The following is a 20,458-nucleotide window of genomic DNA, read 5'->3' as shown; positions in this document are numbered from 1 at the left end:
ACTACAACTAGGTAAACACACACACACACACACACACACACACACACACACACTGAGTTTTTCAGGAGAATCTTGGATATGAGACTGAGGAAGTGGTTCATAACCCAGAAAAGTACAGTAAGAAAGGACTAAAGAAACTTACGTATGAGCGGAATGTAATGTATTCCAACATAAATGGAGTGATATCGGGGATTTTAGAACTCAACGATTACTTGAGGGATAAGAACCCAGATAATGTGGGTCTTACTGAAACAAAACTGAGAGAGGGAGAAGACCTGATGATGGTTGGAGAAGGGAAATATAATGTTTGGAAAAGAAATAGAGTAGGTAAGATGGGAGGAGGAGTGATGTTGCTGGTTAAAAAAAATATAAAGGTGGATCAAGTGAAAGAAGGTATGGGAAAGGCAGAAGTGCTAAAGATCAGAGCAGAAACTAATGAAGGAAAAAAGAGGCACTACATAGTGGTGTACGTACCACCTAAGACAAATGCATGGTCAGTACATGAATATGAAGAAATGATAAGAGATACAGGAACATGTCTGGAAGAAATGTTGGGTGGCTGTGAACAAACTATAATGATGGGAGATTTTAATTGTAAAGAGGTGTGTTGGGAGGACTAGTCAATGGAGGGATCAGAGACAACATGGGGAAATACACTATTGACACTGGCAATGGAAAATGTGTTAACTCAGTGGGTCAAAGAAGATACTAGGTTTGGAGGAGAGGGAGCATCGTCAAGACTGGACTTGGTCTTTAGTACAGAGCCAATGGTCATTGAGGAGATGAGGGTGGAGTGCCCTTTAGCAAAGAGTGATATGCAGTTTTGGAGTTCAAGGTGACAGATGAAGAGAAATCTAGAAGAAATGAAGAATATAAAGTGGGAAGATGGAATTATGCCAAGACAGATTTTGGAAACCTAAGGAAATTCTTTCAAGAGACAAATTGGATGAAATTCAAGAGTGCTAAGGGAGCAAATGAAAAGTGGAAGGAATTTATAAAAATATACAAAGAAGGTGAGAAAAAATTTGTACCAATAAGACAACATAGAGAAGTTGGAAAGCAGGACTGGTTTAACGATAGATGTGAAAAGGCTAGAACAAGAAAAGAGGATGCATGGAAGAGGTGGAGAAGCAAAACACGGATTAAGCAGTGGGAAAGTTACAAAAGAGCAAGAAATGAATATGTGTTGATTAGAAGAGAAGAAAGAAAGAAACAAGAAAAGGATATAATTGATAAATGTAAAGACCAACCAAGGCTTTTTTACAGACATGTGAACAACAACATCAAAAATAGAGAAAGTATTGAAAGTTTAGAAGTAAATGGAGTTTGCAGTGAGGATCCCAGGGAAATGGCAGAGGCTATGAATGGATGCTTTCGGAAGGTATTCACAAAGGAGACTGCTTTTGACAAGCCACTGGTAATGGAACAGAAAGGGATTATGAAGGAGTTTCAAGTAACTGTAGAGGAGATCAAGAATATGATGGGGAGTTTAGAAGTGAGAAAAGCTGTGGGACCTGATGGGGTATCAGGATGGATTTTAAGAGAATGCAGGGAGCAACTGGCAGAAAAAGTTTGTGAAGTAATTGATGCCTCATTAAGGGAAGGTATAGTGCCCCAAGACTGGAAAAGAGCTAACATTGTCCCAATCTATAAATCAGGTAACAAGAGAGACCCATTGAACTATAGACCAGTGTCACTTACAAGTGTGGTAGCTAAGATGTGTGAGAGGGTGGTGAAGAATAGATGGACAGACTTCTTGGAGAAAAATGACATACTTTGTGAGTGTCAATTTGGTTTTAGAAAAGGGCGTTCATGCACGACAAACCTGATATGTTACTATTCGAGGGTGATAGATGTAATACAGGAAAGAGATGGTTGGGCTGATGGAATATATCTGGATTTAAAAAAGGCCTTTGATAAGGTACCACACCGGAGACTGATCTGGAAACTTGAAATGGTAGGAGGAGTGCATGGCAGTTTACTAAAATGGATGGAAGACTTTTTGGTAGGAAGAGAAATGAGAACAATAATTAAGGACAGACCATCAGAATGGGGCTTGGTGGAGAGTGGAGTTCCACAGGGATCAGTGTTGGCACCAGTAATGTTCGCGGTCTACATAAATGACATGGTGGATGGGGTGTCCAGTTATGTGAGCCTATTTGCAGACGATGCAAAATTGTTAAGAAAAGTGAGATGTGACAAAGATTGCGAACTACTCCAGGAAGACTTGGACAGAATATGGAAATGGAGCTGTACATGGCAAATGGAGTTCAACACGACAAAATGCAAGAAATTAGAGTTTGGCAAGAGTGAAAGAAGAATCAGGAGTATGTACAAGATAGGAAATGAAGACATAAAACCAGTCATGAAGAAAAAGACCTTGGGGTGACAATTACCAATGACCTATCGCCAGAGAGACATATAAACAAAATAATTGGAGAAGTATTGAACTTATTGAGGAACATAAGAGTGGCGTTCGTATATTTAGATGAAGAAATGATGAAGAAAATAATTACTGCAATGATAAGACCGAGGCTTGAATATGCAACAATACAGTGGGCTCCGAACTTAAAGAAACACATAAGGAAACTAGAGAAAGTACAGAGGGCTGCAACAAAAATGGTGCCTGACTTAAGAGATTTGACTTATGAAGACAGACTGAAAAGAATGCAACTTCCGACCCTGGAAAACAGAAGAGAAAGGGGAGACCTGATAGCAATATACAGAGTGATGATTGGCATGGAAAAAATGGATAGGGAAGATCTGTGTATGTGGAATGAAAGAGTGTCGAGAGGGCATGGGAAAAAACTAAAAATGGCCACTTATAGGAGAGATGTGAAAAAATATAGCTTCCCTCATAGAAGGGTGGAAGCATGGAATAGTTTAGACGTGGAAGTGGTCAACGCAAGGAATATTCATGATTTTAAGAAAAAGCTGGACATTAATAGATATGGAGACGGGACAACACGAGCATAGCTCTTTTCCGTATGTTACAATTAGGTAAATTAGGTAAATACACACACACACACACACACTGTCATGGATGTGGTCGCTGAGCTCCAGAGCAATCATCTCTAATTCTACAGTTGCCATTGTCTAAGAGTAACCAAGGTGGGAAAGGAGCTTGTAATGTTTGTCCCGTCTCCATATAGTCATGTTAACTGTTGATTAGCAAAATAATGTCCAGGAAGGTGAATATAAACTGTAGCCTGCGTTTGAGCCATCAGCTGGTTTGTTTACATCTGCGCAACATGGCGGCCGTGAACTCGAAAGATGAATCAGACTTCACAGGATTTCAAGGAATAATGGAGGACATTATGTGAAGAAAATTCTGGAGTTGGAAGGTAAAATTGAAAAACTGTTTGAAAAGTATGGGGCCTGGAAACGAGTTATGACAATGTAATGAAAGAGTGCCGATATGAAGTGGAAAATGAATACTGAAAAGGAAGTTAAGTTAATTAAAGTGAATTGCGACAAATGTGGAGAATCTTTAGGAAAAGTGATGGAGAAGCAGGCTGAATGGAAAAAAGTCAGGAAGTGGAAAGAAAGGAGGTAAATTACAAAGTTGCAAGTCTGGAAAAGGAAATCAAAGAGTCTGGGAGAAAACTTTGGGCCTTGCTGAAATTATAGATCAACAGATCATAGAAGAGAAGATTGCTGAGAAAGTGGTGAAGGTTATTAAGTCAAATGAGACATTGGTGAGGGAAACTGTAGACAAAAAGAGATGTGTGGTGATATTTGGTGTGGAGGAGGATAAGACACCGAGTAAAATGGAGAGAGAAAAACATAAAAAGGTGATAAATAATATCATTAATGTGGTGCAGGAGGAGGAAAAGACCTAGTACAAGAAATAGAGGACTTCCATAGAATTGGAAAGTTCACAAGAGAAGGTATGAGGCCAATAAGAATCAAACTTAAGTCACAAAAGGATGTAGATGAATTGGTGGAGAAGTCATGGAGGCTAGCCCAGCAGGAAACAACAAGGAAGATTTGGTTGAGAAGAGATCTCGGTGAAAAGGAAAGAGAAATGTTAAATGAGTTGAGAAAGGAGGCTTTGAAAAAAATGAAGAGAGGACAGAAGAGGAGAAGAAAGAGTTTTTCTGGAGAATCTTGGATATGAGACTGAGGAAGTGGTTCATAACCCAGAAAAGTACAGCAAGAAAGGACTAAAGAAACTTACGTATGAGCGGAATGTAATGTATTCCAACATAAATGGAGTGATATCGGGATTTTAGAACTCAACGATTACTTGAGGGACAAGAACCCAGATATTGTGGGTCTTACTGAAACAAAACTGAGAGAGGAGAAGACCTGATGATGGTTGGAGAAGGAAATATAATGTTTGGAAAAGAAATAGAGTAGGTAAGATGGGAGGAGGAGTGATGTTGCTGGTTAAAAAGATATAAAGGTGGATCAAGTGAAAGAAGGTATGGGAAAGGCAGAAGTGCTAAAGATCAGAGCAGAAACTAATGAAGGAAAAAGAGGCACTACATAGTGGTGTACGTACCACCTAAGACAAATGCATGGTCAGTACAGGAATATGAAGAAATGATAAGTGATACAGGAACATGTCTGGAAGAAATGTTGGGTGGCTGTGAACGAACTATAATGATGGGAGATTTTAATTGTAAAGAGGTGTGTTGGGAGGACTGGTCAATGGAAGGATCAGAGACAACATGGGAAATACACTATTGACACTGGCAATGGAAAATGTGTTAACTCAGTGGGTCAAAGAAGATACTAGGTTTGGAGGAGAGGGAGCATCGTCAAGACTGGACTTGGTCTTTAGTACAGAGCCAATGGTCATTGAGGAGATGAGGGTGGAGTGCCCTTTAGCAAAGAGTGATCATGCAGTTTTGGAGTTCAAGGTGATAGATGAAGAGAAATCTAGAAGAAATGAAGAATATAAAGTGGGAAGATGGAATTATGCCAAGACAGATTTTGGAAACCTAAAGAAATTCTTTCAAGAGACAAATTGGATGAAATTCAAGAGTGCTAAGGGAGCAAATGAAAAGTGGAAGGAATTTATAAAAATATACAAAGAAGGTGAGAAAAATTTGTACCAATAAGACAACATAGAGAAGTTGGAAAGCAGGACTGGTTTAACGATAGATGTGAAAAGGCTAGAACAAGAAAAGAGGATGCATGGAAGAGGTGGAGAAGGAAAAGATGGATTAAGCAGTGGGAAAGTTACAAAAGAGCAAGAAATGAATATGTGTTGATTAGAAGAGAAGAAAGAAAGAAACAAGAAAAGGATATAATTGATAAATGTAAAGACCAACCAAGGCTTTTTTACAGACATGTGAACAACAACATCAAAAATAGAGAAAGTATTGAAAGTTTAGAAGTAAATGGAGTATGCAGTGAAGATCCCAGGAAATGGCAGAGGCTATGAATGGATGCTTTCGGAAGGTATTCACAAAGGAGACTGCTTTTGACAAACCACTGGTAATGGAACAGAAAGGGATTATGAAGGAGTTTCAAGTAACTGTGGAGGAGATCAAGAATATGATGGGGAGTTTAGAAGTGAGAAAAGCTGTGGGACCTGATGGGGTATCAGGATGGATTTTAAGAGAATGCAGGAGCAACTGGCAGAAAAAGTTTGTGAAGTAATTGATGCCTCATTAAGGGAAGGTGTAGTGCCCCAAGACTGGAAAAGAGCTAACATTGTCCCAATCTATAAATCAGGTAACAAGAGAGACCCATTGAACTATAGACCAGTGTCACTTACAAGTGTGGTAGCTAAGATGTGTGAGAGGGTGGTGAAGAATAGATGGACAGACTTCTTGGAGAAAAATGACATACTTTGTGAGTGTCAATTTGGTTTTAGAAAAGGGCGTTCATGCACGACAAACCTGATATGTTACTATTCGAGGGTGATAGATGTAATACAGGAAAGAGATGGTTGGGCTGATGGAATATATCTGGATTTAAAAAAGGCCTTTGATAAGGTACCACACCGGAGACTGATCTGGAAACTTGAAATGGTAGGAGGAGTGCATGGCAGTTTACTAAAATGGATGGAAGACTTTTGGTAGGAAGAGAAATGAGAACAATAATTAAGGACAGACCATCAGAATGGGGCTTGGTGGAGAGTGGAGTTCCACAGGGATCAGTGTTGGCACCAGTAATGTTCGCGGTCTACATAAATGACATGGTGGATGGGGTGTCCAGTTATGTGAGCCTATTTGCAGACGATGCAAAATTGTTAAGAAAAGTGAGATGTGACAAAGATTGCGAACTACTCCAGGAAGACTTGGACAGAATATGGAAATGGAGCTGTACATGGCAAATGGAGTTCAACACGACAAAATGCAAGAAAATAGAGTTTGGCAAGAGTGAAAGAAGAATCAGGAGTATGTACAAGATAGGAAATGAAGACATAAAACCAGTCATGAAGAAAAAGACCTTGGGGTGACAATTACCAATGACCTATCGCCAGAGAGACATATAAACAAAATAATTGGAGAAGTATTGAACTTATTGAGGAACATAAGAGTGGCGTTCGTATATTTAGATGAAGAAATGATGAAGAAAATAATTACTGCAATGATAAGACCGAGGCTTGAATATGCAACAATACAGTGGGCTCGAACTTAAAGAAACACATAAGGAAACTAGAGAAAGTACAGAGGGCTGCAACAAAATGGTGCCTGACTTAAGAGATTTGACTTATGAAGACAGACTGAAAAGAATGCAACTTCCGACCCTGGAAAACAGAAGAGAAAGGGAGACCTGATAGCAATATACAGAGTGATGATTGGCATGGAAAAAATGGATAGGGAAGATCTGTGTATGTGGAATGAAAGAATGTCGAGAGGGCATGGGAAAAACTAAAATGGCCACTTATAGGAGAGATGTGAAAAATATAGCTTCCCTCATAGAAGGGTGGAAGCATGGAATAGTTTAGACGTGGAAGTGGTCAACGCAAGGAATATTCATGATTTTAAGAAAAAGCTGGACATTAATAGATATGGAGACGGGACAACACGAGCATAGCTCTTTTCCCGTATGTTACAATTAGGTAAATACAATTAGGTAAATACACACACACACACACACACACACACACACACACACACACACACACACACACACACACACGTAGTGTAGTGGTTAGCACGCTCGACTCACAATCGAGAGGCCCAGGTTCGAGTCCCGGTAAGCAGCGAGGCAAATGGGCAAGTCTCGTAACCCGTACAGTGTCAGCAGATCTGAGACTTTGTGATTTCGCCAGTGCTGGCCACATCATGGATTTTTTTTTTTTTTTTTTTTGGCTAAACCAGTCTTGAATTATGTGAAACAAATGAAAATGACAGTCATTCCTCCCAGAACTGACTGGAAGTGGTATTAATTGGTGCGAGATATTTTGCGCTAGGGTCAGCAACTTAGCAAAGCCTTATGTGACTACTTTATTCGCTTCCTCGTTTCTCACCAGTCGATTCCCGAGTTGGATACATGCATAATATCATTCCTGAGTTGAAAGAAAAACAATATTTCATGTTTTGCTGTTTGGGAGTGCTTGTGGATATCGCGAGGGAGTGTTGTCTTTCACAGTGCAAATATTTTCCGAGTAATATGTACTTATTTCTCCTTATAACAAAGCGACTGGAAAATTCTTATTTATGTCATACAAAGTTTTCACTACCACAATATAACAGTTACCAAAAACATCTGAAATGGTAAAAGTAATTAATGGAAATTACGCTGCGTTCATATTAGCAGAGTTGAGGAGTCAGTTTCCCGTTACACCAAGCTGAAGACAGCAAAATCTGCTAAAGTTCAGATTTGTAATAAATAAATAGAGAAAGCATTCATGTTAGCAGGGACGAGGAGGCAGCATGAGCAATGTCTACAGTGCATGATGGCAGTATAGTGGTAGGTTTTGAGGACGCAATACCTCCAAAAACACGAGGAAGCTCGCCGACGTATCTCATACGTCTCTGACGCCCGGTTCGCTCAGAGTAGCTGACGTATCTCGTACATCTCTGACGCTGTATGGGTTAATGTGTGGCCCCTGTTCACCTAGCAGTAAATAGGTACAGGATGTAACTCGAGGGGTTGTGACCTCGCTTTCCCGGTGTGTGGAGTGTGTTGTGGTCTCAGTCCTACCCGAAGATCGGTCTATGAGCTCTGAGCTCGCTCCGTAATGGGGAAGACTGGCTGGGTGACCAGCAGGCGACCGAGGTGAATTACACACCACCAACACACACACAGCAGCAGTGAGTGTAGCGATGAACCACCACACACACACACACACACACACACACACACACACACACACACACACACACACACACACAGCAGCAGTGAGTGTAGTGTTGGGTGGAGCAACAAGGACACACCTGGCCCACGTCTTCTCTGGCAGGGGGATGGTGATGCGCTGCCACGAACCGTGAGTGTCGGTGCGGAACACAGATTGTGGGTGGAAGGTGTACGGGTGGCAGTCTGGGTCTGGGGTAGAGCCAGGCAGACACAGATCCCTCACCAGATCCCATCCCCGAATGCCACCCTCCAGGCTGTACTCCAGGCGCACCCCATTACTGTTGCCGCAGTCCTGGCTCTCCTCCTCACACCCCACTGACACCTGCCAAGCAAAAGTGAGAACTTGATAGTACATAGCAGTGCATGTGTGTATCTGTTGACTTATATAGTATATGTGGGTATCTAGTTGCATTTATCTAGCTGCATGGTGCATTTGTGTAATTACTACATATATTTGTATTTCACAGGCTCTTTCACAGATTCTGTGATACATATATATAGTCCATTCTCCATTTCTGTATTAATGCAGTCTTTTTTCTTAATTGAAGCACACTTTTTTGTTGATTATGGCTTCCTAATTAATTTATTCCAGACTTCTATACTTCTATGAGGGAAGCTAAATTTCTTTTGTTATTCAAGTACAGTATGCCCCTCTTCTTTTGTATTAGGATCTTTTCCTATATGCAGTGTGTGTAAGCAGCCACAGGTAGGAGGAAAATCTATCACCTTGAAGTGAACCACATGGCCCTCCTGGATGATCAGCTCCTGAGTGATGATTTCCCGCTGGCCCGGAGAGTCAGCGCCCCACACCAGGGAGGAGTCGTTGCCACGTGAGCAGTAGTTCCTCTCACTGTGGCTAAGTGGTGCAAACAGCCAGTCTGATACCTGGAGGTGAAAAGAGTGATTATTCTGCTTGGAACATAGAAAGTACTAGAAGCTACGGGAAGACCTCATGCCTACACATGGCAGTCCCCTTGTGAATTGTACCCCACATATTTCCATCTATCATCCCCATCCATATATTTTACATCTCCCTGATGACTCAGCACAAATATCCTGATTACTTAGTTCATTTCTTTCATTTACAAACAAGATGCCTATATTTCACCTTACAAGGCACTGCTTCCACTACTGCCACTACACCATCTCAAGCCAACTCTTGCAAAGCACCCAAACCCCCAATTTGGGCTTCTTGGATACAACCTACTTATTTGGGATATTTCCCTTTGAAAACTCTCTTCATTAGCTATCAAGTATTGTACATACTATGATTTTGCATATGGTTGAGAAATACATGTGTTGATTTGATGGTACTTTTATGTTATGGAAAGAAAAAATATTTGAGTCCTTAATTATAGTGGGTTTATAATTTTGCTCACCTCCATGAAGAAGCAATCTGAATTGCCACTACAAGAATGACATTGTGTACCCACCTGGATGCTTTCATCCAACTCATCAAGGAGATTTGCAGCGCTGATCTCTGAGCCGCCAATGAAAAGATCATCCAGGGACCAGGCAGGTGGTGTTAGCACCTGCATTGGCTGCCAGAACCTGTACACAGATGTGACATGAGAGAGCAAACCACACCATTAAATGTCTTAAAACTTTCATCCTAGTGGCAGAAATCAAGCCACTGAAACTTGATCTGTTTCCACCCTGAAAGTCAAAATAGGACTGTGTGTAGAGATTACTTTTCAAGAGAGGCATTATAAAGCACAGCTCTCCTCACAGAAGCATAAGTCAAGAATAATTCAAATTAGAAAATGATCCATGCAAAAAGTATTCATGACTTCAGGTAAAGTTGGATATAGGTTGAACCTCCTTAATCTGGTATTCTTTCATCCGGCAACATCTGTAATCCGGCAAAATTTTTGTTTGCCGGAATTTTTGGATTAGCCAGAGTAATTTGCCGGACCGCGGCGGCGCTGTACTGTGTTTTGGAGCCTGGGCATTCTGGGTCAAATTTGGATCAGTACCACACTGCTGCTCATTGCAAGCACCACCCCCCCAGGTGCATAAACATTTTTTTTCTGTAACATTTGCTCCTAAACAAGGCCTCCAAGCGACCAGGAAGTGATAGTGTTGTGTGTGAACCAAAGAAAAAATGCAAACATATGACAATATCAGTGCAACAGAAAATGGACCTATTGAGGAAGCTAGATAAAGGTGTTTCAGTGCGGACCCTATGCCAACAGTACAACATTGGCTCATCAACTGTCTATGATATAAAAAAGCAGAAGCATCAACTTCTCAAGTTTTACAGTGAGTGTGAGAGCAAGAAGAACATGGAGGTTCGTAGAACACTTAAGGAGGGTAAAAGCAGTGATTTAGACAGTGCTCTCATACAGTGGTTTAAGCTTCGGTGCGCTGGTAACGTCCCTGTGTCCAGCAAGATGATAATGGCACAGGCAAAAATTTTCCATGCTGAACTTAATTTACGTGTTTTTCTATATACTTCTGCATGCATATTTTCATGTACAACTATCATATATAAAAAATAATGTTACAGCTACACTTGTATAATGCAGAGTAAGTATATACAAGGTGTTTTGGGGACCACCTATAGTTCAGAATTTTCCATGGTCCGGCAAGTCTAAGGTCCGGTGGTTGCCGGATTTGGGAGGTTCAACCTGTACTAGCATGAGCCAATACAAGCATATTTCCTTTCCCATGTGTGGCAATGAGGTATACACACACCTGAAGGAGGTGGCCGGTCCCCTGGCTTGTGGTGGCAGGTGGATGTACTCTTTACCAGGACGTGTGTAGAGAGCATGGTCCAGCTCACGCAGCAGCTCCCACTGGATGCCTGTGGAACACTGTTGGTTAGGTTCTGTCACAGACTGACCTAATGGTTGAAACCTTCCCTTCACTGCTTAGTCATCATGATGAAGGGAGGGGATATCAGGACATGCTGGCCAGCACAAACCAATGAGCTAAATCATCAAGATCATGATGAAATGACACAAATCATCACACAAACATGATTGATACCCCTATACTAAACTAAATTACAGCTATATACAGTAGTTGTAATTTTCCTATTTTGATTTCAGATTGACTTTCCATTTACTATGTTTCTTCTGTGTGTTCCTATCAAACTGTTCTACAAGAAAACTTGAGTGCTGCTTCAGAGCAGCACACACAGTGACCTGTCCACACTGAACATCACATTGGTGTCACACCTCCGTCCAGAGAGTACTGGAGCAGCACGTTGTGTCGCCGGTGGGAAGCTGGCTGGCACACACCATGGCCATGCTGACTGCCAATGTTCAGCAGGAAATGCACAAACTTTGCACTGCGAGTGTCAACAGGGCGGGTGAGCAGCAGGCGGGTGTTGGCACCCTGGAAGGTGGCAGCAGGTGGTTCTTCTAAGTTGCCACAGCCACTGGAGAGCAGCCCTCCCTGCACCTGCACAAAGTGGGGCAGGAACACTCCCACAGAGAATTGATCACGGATGTATGGCTGAAAAAAAGTGACTTGTTGATGTGACCATGTCTGTCTGACTCAGTGCCATGCCTAATAATCATAGGAAAATTCTAATTTGTAGATAACATACTCTAGCCAGAAAGCTTTGTCCACACTAGAAATATTAATGCTTTGCAAAACTGGAACAGCTTGAAGCAAAATACACTGCACATAAAAAATCAAGGATAATGGAGGTTCATTAAAGAATAAGTAGGAACAGATAAGTTTAGGGCATTGAAAGACTCAAGTAACATCAGGCCAGTGTGACAAGAGTGCTGTTACTCACTACATTATCAATGGTGAGGTGCTGGCAGTGGTCTCCTGCATAACCAGCATCACAGTGACAGTGCCCCTCTAGGCAAGAGCCCCGGCCCAGGCAGTGTTTGAGACAGGCTGGCCCTATGTACACGTCCCTCAGAGACCAATTGTGCCACTCTGATACATCTGATGAACGCTCCTGTATCCATCGGAACCTGACATACCTGTGGAGTTTCATAGTCAGTTATGTTACACAATAGCTGCTCCAGACTTCATCTCTCCACACTCTTGCGTCTCTTTGCTTCCGTCAATTGCTACATTCATGCTAACTGCTCTTCTCAACTTGCTAACAACATGTCTTCCTTCCTCCCATGGCCTCATTGCACAAGAATCTACTTTCATCCATATTCTATTTACCTCACCAATGCAAGAGTTAACCCTTTCAGTCCGGGAATGTATATATACGTCATGGTGGCTACACGCGCCAGTCCGGTGACGTATATGTGTCCTCAAGCCTTACCTCCAGTCCGGGGACGTATTATTACGTCTTGTGTGCCATAAGCGTTTTAAATGAGTGTACCCAAGAAAACCAGCAGCAATTCGTTCTCTTAGATATGTATATTATCTAGGAAAATCAATATATGTAACTATTATATCGCAGACAAGAATAGGTTTTCGCATGAAGGTTTATTTTTTCTCTGTTTCGTCAGATGTAGCAGCCACAGCCACCAGCTTACGAGAGAGAGAGAGAGAGAGAGAGAGAGAGAGAGAGAGAGAGAGAGAGAGAGAGAGAGAGAGAGATCATGTCCGTCATTCCACCCCAACTATCTGGTGATAAATTCTCTCTCTCTCTCTCTCTCTCTCTCTCTCTCTCTCTCTCTCTCTCTCTCTCTCTCTCTCTCTCTCATAGTGTTTCCATTCGTAGTTTATTGCAGGTTTCGTGTGTGTGTGTGTGTGTGTGTGTATTTACCTATTTGTGTATTACAGGGCCCGAGCTAAGCTCTCTGTGTCCTGTCTCCTTGTCCATTCCTGTCATATCTCTCTTTCGTCTGATTGACACACACGCGTCAACGACATCACTGCTCAGTTTATTCCACTTATCAATACTACGATGCGGAAACTGTATTTTCTCACGTCATTTAGACAGATGTCTTTATTAGCTTTTTCCATGTCCTCGGAGATGATTACTTGTGGTCACCTTTATCAACTCTCTGTCCAGTATGTCAATCTTGTTCACCAATTTATACATAGTTATCATGTCTCCTCTTGTTCTTCTCTATTCTAATGTGGTCAGCCCCAGCTTCCTCAGTCTTTCCTCATAGTCTAACTCCCTGAGTCCTGGTACCATCCTTGTTGCCAGCCTCTGTACCCTTTCTACCTTCTTCACATTTTTCTTCATATGCGGTGACCAGACACAAGCTGCATATTCTAACTGGGGTCTTATTAAGGTACATAATATCTTCATCATTCCTTCATCTAGGTAGTGGAATGCAAGGCCAATATTTTGAAGCATGTTATATGTTTTCAAAATATCTTGTTAATGTGTTTCTCCGGTGACAAAGTGTTTTGCACGGTTACTCCTAAGTCTTTCTCCTCATTGGTCTCTTTAATTTTCTCATCACCCAGCCTGTAATCCCAGTTTGGTCTGTATCTACTTCTTCCCATTTTCATAACATGGGTCTTGTCTATATTAAATTCCATCTGCCACTCCTTACTCCACTCATATATTTTATCAAGATCTTCCTGTAACTTGTTACAATCTTCCACATTCTTTACTCTCCTCATAATTTTAGTATCGTCCGCAAACATGTTCATGTAACTGTCAATTCCTACTGGCATATCATTAACATAAATCAAAAACATGATGGGACCAAGCACTGACACTGGTTACCTTCTTCCACTCGGACTTCCTTCCTCTCACCACTGTTCTCATTTCTCTTCCCACTAAGTAATTTTCCATCCATTTTGCTAGTTTATCATTTACTCCTCCAATCTTCTTTAGTTTCCACATCAGTATATTGTGTGGTACTTTATCAAAGGCTTTTCTCAAGTCCAGGTAGATAGCATCCACCCACCCTCTCTATGTTGTAGTATGTCAGTCACTCTTGAATAAAAACATAATAAATTGGATATGCACGATCTTCCTTTTCTGAAACCAAACTGTCTTTCACTCAGAATGTTTTCACTTTCTAGATACTCACTCCACTTAGCTTTAATTACTTCTTCACATACCTTGCACAATATACTAGTCAACGATACTGGTCTATAATTTAGCGGTTCCATTCTACTACCATTCTTATATATAGGCACAATGTCAGCTCTTTTCCACTCTTTCGGGACTAATCCTGTTTGTATGGAGGTTTCCACAATATCAAATACGGGGTTCAACAATTGATCCTTACATTCATTTAGCAACCTCCCAGATATGCCATCAGGCCCCATTGATTTATTAATATCCAGATTGCTTATAATTTTCCTTACATCTTCTTTAGTAACCATGATGTCCTGCATTTGCTTTATTTCCGTAGGTCTTCCTCCCATAAAATGCTCCTCCTTTGTAAACACTTTGCAAAAGTTGTCGTTCAAAATTTCAGCTATATCTCCAGCATCCTCATATACTTCTTCCCTGTTTTTTACCTTTACTATTGCCTCCCTTATATTTAGTTTTCCATTTATGAATTTGTAAAACATTTTTGGGTTACTATCACAGTTTTCCACCACCCTCTGTTCATATTCCTTCTGTGCTGTTCTCCTTACTTCAACATATCTATTCCTTGCTGTTTTGTAAACTTCTCTTGATAATACATCACTGTTTTTCTTAAGTTTCTTCCATGCCTTTTCTTTGTTCTTTTTTGCTTCTTCACAATTTGTGTGTGTGTATTTACCTATTTGTGTATTACAGGGCCCGAGCTAAGCTCTCTGTGTCCTGTCTCCTTGTCCATTCCAGTCATATCTCTCTTTCATCTGATTGACACACACCGCGTCAACGACATCACTGCTCAGTTTATTCCACTTATCAATGCTACGATGCGGGAAACTGTATTTTCTCACGTCATTTAGACAGATGTCTTTTATTAGCTTTTTTCCATGTCCTCGGAGATGATTACTTGTGGTCACCTTTATCAACTTTCTATCCAGTATGTCAATCTTGTTCACTAATTTATACATAGTTATCATGTCTCCTCTTGTTCTTCTCTCTTCTAAAATGGTCAGCCCCAGCTTCCTCGGTCTTTCCTCATAGTCTAACTACCTGAGTCCTGGTACCATCCTTGTTGCCAGCCTCTGTACCCTTTCTAACTTCTTCACATTTTTCTTCATATGCGGTGACCAGACACAAGCTGCATATTCTAACTGGGGTCTTATTAAGGTACAAAATATCTTCTTCATCATTCCTTCATCTAGGTAGTGGAACGCAAGGCCAATATTTTGAAGCATGTTATATGTTTTTCCAAAAATCTTGTTAATGTGTTTCTCCGGTGACAAAGTGTTTTGCACGGTTACTCCTAAGTCTTTCTCCTCATTGGTCTCTTTAATTTTCTCATCACCCAGCCTGTAATCCCAGTTTGGTCTGTATCTACTTCTTCCCATTTTCATAACATGGGTCTTGTGTATATTTAATTCCATCTAGGAGTAGGAGGAGGTAGTAGACACCTACCAAAACAATAATTTACTCCCAGTGAGATCTAATAGCACTAGTTCAGGAGGTGCTGTGAACCTTCCATTAACCCCTTCGTGCCGGATGTTAAAAAAAGCCCGCCTGTATGATATACGGGTGGTAGTGCCGCGCGCCCGAGTTCGGGAAACTCGTGCAAGCTTGTCATACTTGTCGTCTTTGTGTATTATGCTGCTATTTTTTAGTCACTATATCGCCTTCAAGAGGAAAGTGCTTCTCTTCGGAGAGAGAGAGAGAGAGAGAGAGAGAGAGAGAGAGAGAGAGAGAGAGAGAGAGAGAGAGAGAGAGAGAGAGAGAGAGAGAGAGAGAGAGAGAGAGAGTGACATTTGCTAATATTTTAGACACAAGCGGGACATATATAGTTTATCTTTCAAAGAAGGGAGAGAGAGAGAGAGAGAGAGAGAGAGAGAGAGAGAGAGAGAGAGAGAGAGAGAGAGAGAGAGAAATTTGTGTTTTTTTTGTGTGTGTGTGTGTGTGTGTGTGTGTGTGTGTGTGTGTGTGTGTGTGTGTGTGTGTGTGTGTGTGTGTGTGTGTGTGTGTGTGTGTGTGTGTGTATTTACCTAATTGTAACATACGGGAAAAGAGCTATGCTCGTACTGTCCCGTCTCCATATCTACTAATGTCCAGCTTTTCTTAAAATCATGAATATTCCTTGCGTTGACCACTTCCACGTCTAAACTATTCCATGCTTCCACCCTTCTATGAGGAAGCTATATTTTTCACATCTCTCCTATAAGTGGCCATTTTTAGTTTTTTCCCATGCCCTCTCGACATTCTTTCATTCCACATACACAGATCTTCCCTATCCATTTTTTCCATGCCAATCATCACTCTGTATATTGCTATCAGGTCTCCCCTTTCTCTTCTGTTTTCCAGGGTCGGAAGTTGCATTCTGTTCAGTCTGTCTTCATAAGTCAAATCTCTTAAGTCAGGCACCATTTTTGTTGCAGCCCTCTGTACTTTCTCTAGTTTCCTTATGTGTTTCTTTAAGTTCGGAGCCAACTGTATTGTTGTTGTGTGTGTGTGTGTGTGTGTGTGTGTGTGTAATTCACTGTTTGATCTGCTGCAGTCTATGACGAGACAGCCAGACGTTACCCTATGGAACGAGCTCAGAGCTCATTATTTCCGATCTTCGGATAGGCCTGAGACCAGGCACACACCACACACCGGGACAACAAGGTCACAACTCCTCGACTTACATCCCGTACCTACTCACTGCTAGGTGAACACTACACGTGAGGAGACACACCCAAATATCTCCACCCTGCCGGGAATCAGACCCGGTCATCTGGCTTGTAGCCAGATGACCGGGATGATCATGTGTGTGTGTGTGTGTGTGTGTGTGTGTGTGTGTGTGTGTGTGTGTGTGTGTGTGTGTGTGTGTATTTACCTAATTGTATTTACCTAATTGTAACATACGGGAAAAGAGCTATGCTCGTGTTGTCCCGTCTCCATATCTATTAATGTCCAGCTTTTTCTTAAAATCATGAATATTCCTTGCTGTTGACCACTTCCACGTCAAACTATTCCATGCTTCCACCCTTCTATGAGGGAAGCTATATTTTTCACATCTCTCCTATAAGTGGCCATTTTAGTTTTTTCCCATGCCCTCTCGACATTCTTCCATTCCACATACACAGATCTTCCCTATCCATTTTTCCATGCCAATCATCACTCTGTATATTGCTATCAGGTCTCCCCTTTCTCTTCTGTTTTCCAGGGTTGGAAGTTGCATTCTTTTCAGTCTGTCTTCATAAGTCAAATCTCTTAAGTCAGGCACCATTTTGTTGCAGCCCTCTGTACTTTCTCTAGTTTCCTTATGTGTTTCTTTAAGTTGGGAGCCCACTGTATTGTTGCATATTCAAGCCTCGGTCTTATCATTGCAGTAATTATTTTCTTCATCATTTCTTCATCTAGATATACGAACGCCACTCTTATGTTCCTCAATAAGTTCAATACTTCTCCAATTATTTTGTTTATATGTCTCTCTGGCGATAGGTCATTGGTAATTGTCACCCCAAGGTCTTTTTCTTCATGACTGGTTTTATGTCTTCATTTCCTATCTTGTACATACTCCTGATTCTTCTTTCACTCTTGCCAAACTCTATTTTCTTGCATTTTGTCGTGTTGAACTCCATTTGCCATGTACAGCTCCATTTCCATATTCTGTCCAAGTCTTCCTGGAGTAGTTCGCAATCTTTGTCACATCTCACTTTTCGTAACAATTTTGCATCGTCTGCAAATAGGCTCACATAACTGGACACCCCATCCACCATGTCATTTATGTAGACTGCGAACATTACTGGTGCCAACACTGATCCCTGTGGAACTCCACTCTCCACCAATCCCCATTCTGATGGTCTGTCCTTAATTATTGTTCTCATTTCTCTTCCTACCAAAAGTCTTCCATCCATTTTAGTAAACTGCCATGCACTCCTCCTACCATTTCAAGTTTCCAGATCAGTCTCTGGTGTGGTACCTTATCAAAGGCCTTTTTTAAATCCAGATATATTCCATCAGCCCAACCATCTCTTTCCTGTATTACATCTATCACCCTCGAATAGTAACATATCAGGTTTGTCGTGCATGAACGCCCTTTCCTAAAACCAAATTGACACTCACAAAGTATGTCATTTTCTCCAAGAAGTCTGTCCATCTAGTCTTCACCACCCTCTCACACATCTTAGCTACCACACTTGTAAGTGACACTGGTCTATAGTTCAATGGGTCTCTCTTGTTACCTGATTTATAGATTGGGACAATGTTAGCTCTTTTCCAGTCTTGGGGCACTACGCCTTCCCTTAATGAGGCATCAATTACTTCACAAACTTTTTCTGCCAATTGCTCCTGCATTCTCTTAAAATCCATCCTGATACCCCATCAGGTCCCACAGCTTTTCTCACTTCTAAACTCCCCATCATGTTCTTGATCTCCTCCACCGTTACTTGAAACTCCTTCATAATCCCTTTCTGTTCCATTACCAGTGGTTTGTCAAAAGCAGTCTCCTTTGTGAATACCTTCCAGCATCCATTCATAGCCTCTGCCATTTCCTGGGATCTTCACTGTATACTCCATTTACTTCTAAACTTTCAATACTTTCTCTATTTTTGATGTTGTTGTTCACATGTCTGTAAAAAAGCCTTGGTTGGTCTTTACATTTATCAATTATATCCTTTTCTTGTTTCTTTCTTTCTTCTCTTCTAATCAACACATATTCATTTCTTGCTCTTTGTAACTTTCACTGCTTAATCCGTCTTTTCCTTCTCCACCTCTTCCATGCATCCTCTTTTCTTGTTCTAGCCTTTTTCATCTATCGTTAAACCAGTCCTGCTTTCCAACTTCTCTATGTTGTCTTATTGGTACAAATTTTTCTCACCTTCTTTGTATATTTTATATACATTGTGTGTGTGTGTGTGTGTGTGTGTGTGTGTGTGTGTGTGTGTGTGTGTGTGTGTGTGTGTATTTACCTAGTTGTATTTACCTAGTTGTAGTTTTACAGGGCCTGGGCTTTATGCTCGTGTGGTCCCGTCTCCATATCTACATTTATCCAATTTTTCTTTAAAACTATGTACACTCTTTGCTGATACCACTTCCTCACTCAAACTGTTCCAAGTCTCAACACATCTTTGCGGAAACTAAATTTTTAACATCTCTCAGACATCGTCCCTTCCTTAGTTTCTTACTATGCGATCTTGTGCTTCTAAAGTCATATTCTTCTCTCAGGATCAGTTTCTCATTATCCACTTCATCCATTCCGTTAATCAATTTATAAACTTGTATCAGATCCCTCTCTCTTCTCTGCTCCAAGGTTGGTAGATCCATTGCCTTTAGTCTCTCCTCATATGCCATCCCTTTAAATTCTGGAACCATTCTTGTAGCCATTTTTGTAGTCTCTCTAATTTTCTTATGTGTTTCTTTTTATGAGTCCACACAACTCCTGCATATTCCAATCTAGGTCTTATTTTAGTACTTATCAATTTCTTCATCATTTCCTTGTCCATATAGTGAAATGCTACTCCAATATTCCTTAGCAAATTATACGTCTCTGAAAATTCTATCAATATGGCTAACCGGTTGATTATTTTCTTCCATTGTCACTCCCAAGTCCTTTTCCTTTTTTACTTTTTCTAGTTCTACTCCATCTCCCATCTTATAGATTCCCACTGGTCGTCTTTCACTTTTTCCCATTTCCATGACATGGCTTTTGTCCACATTGAATTCCATCTCCCATTTTTTGCTCCATTTCCAGATCTTGTTTAAGTCTTCCTGTAGTATTTCACAATCCTCTTTTTGTTTAATGACTTTGCACAGTTTCGCATCGTCCGCAAACAGATTTATGTAGCTGTTCACTCCGTCTGGCATGTCATTTATATATACGAGAAAAGTATTGGTGCCAATACTGACCCTGTGGCACTCCGCTGTCTACTGTTCTCCACTTGGACTTCATATCTTTAACTATCGTCCTTATTTCTCTCCCCCTTAAGTAATTCTTCATCCATCTCAATGTGCTTCCTTTTAAGCCACCCTTCTCCTCTAACTTCCATAGTAATCTTTCATGTGGCACTTTATCAAAAGCCTTTTTTAGATCTAAATAAATACAGTCAACCCATCCCTCTCTCTTGTACTTTATCAACTATTCTAGAGTAGAAACTCAATAAATTTGTCACACATGACCGACCTTTTCTAAAACCAAATTGGCTATTTGATAATATTTTGTTGTCTTCAAGAAACTCAATCCATTGCTTCTTTATTACTTTTTCACACATCTTACATATTACACTAGTTAGTGATACCGGT

At 40.9% G+C, this 20,458-nt stretch overlaps 1 protein-coding gene across 1 annotated transcript in view; it reads right to left on the bottom strand.

The window, feature by feature from the left end:
• Window positions 1-20,458, bottom strand: part of LOC123498447 (reelin-like) — a 265,988-nt gene that overhangs the window by 8,354 nt on the left and 237,176 nt on the right. The window contains exons 60-65 of the mRNA XM_045245551.1: window positions 12,017-12,212; window positions 11,448-11,727; window positions 10,963-11,071; window positions 9,699-9,816; window positions 8,992-9,150; window positions 8,346-8,587 (exon numbers count right to left, since the gene is read on the bottom strand). Of these exons, the coding sequence (XP_045101486.1) occupies window positions 8,346-8,587; window positions 8,992-9,150; window positions 9,699-9,816; window positions 10,963-11,071; window positions 11,448-11,727; window positions 12,017-12,212 (1,104 nt within the window). The remainder of the gene's footprint in view (window positions 1-8,345; window positions 8,588-8,991; window positions 9,151-9,698; window positions 9,817-10,962; window positions 11,072-11,447; window positions 11,728-12,016; window positions 12,213-20,458) is intronic.

The sequence above is a fragment of the Portunus trituberculatus genome, chromosome 48 (genome assembly GCF_017591435.1).
Source record: "Portunus trituberculatus isolate SZX2019 chromosome 48, ASM1759143v1, whole genome shotgun sequence".
NCBI classification, from domain to species: Eukaryota; Metazoa; Arthropoda; class Malacostraca; order Decapoda; family Portunidae; genus Portunus; species Portunus trituberculatus.
This window is presented reverse-complemented; position numbering and strand designations above follow the sequence as displayed.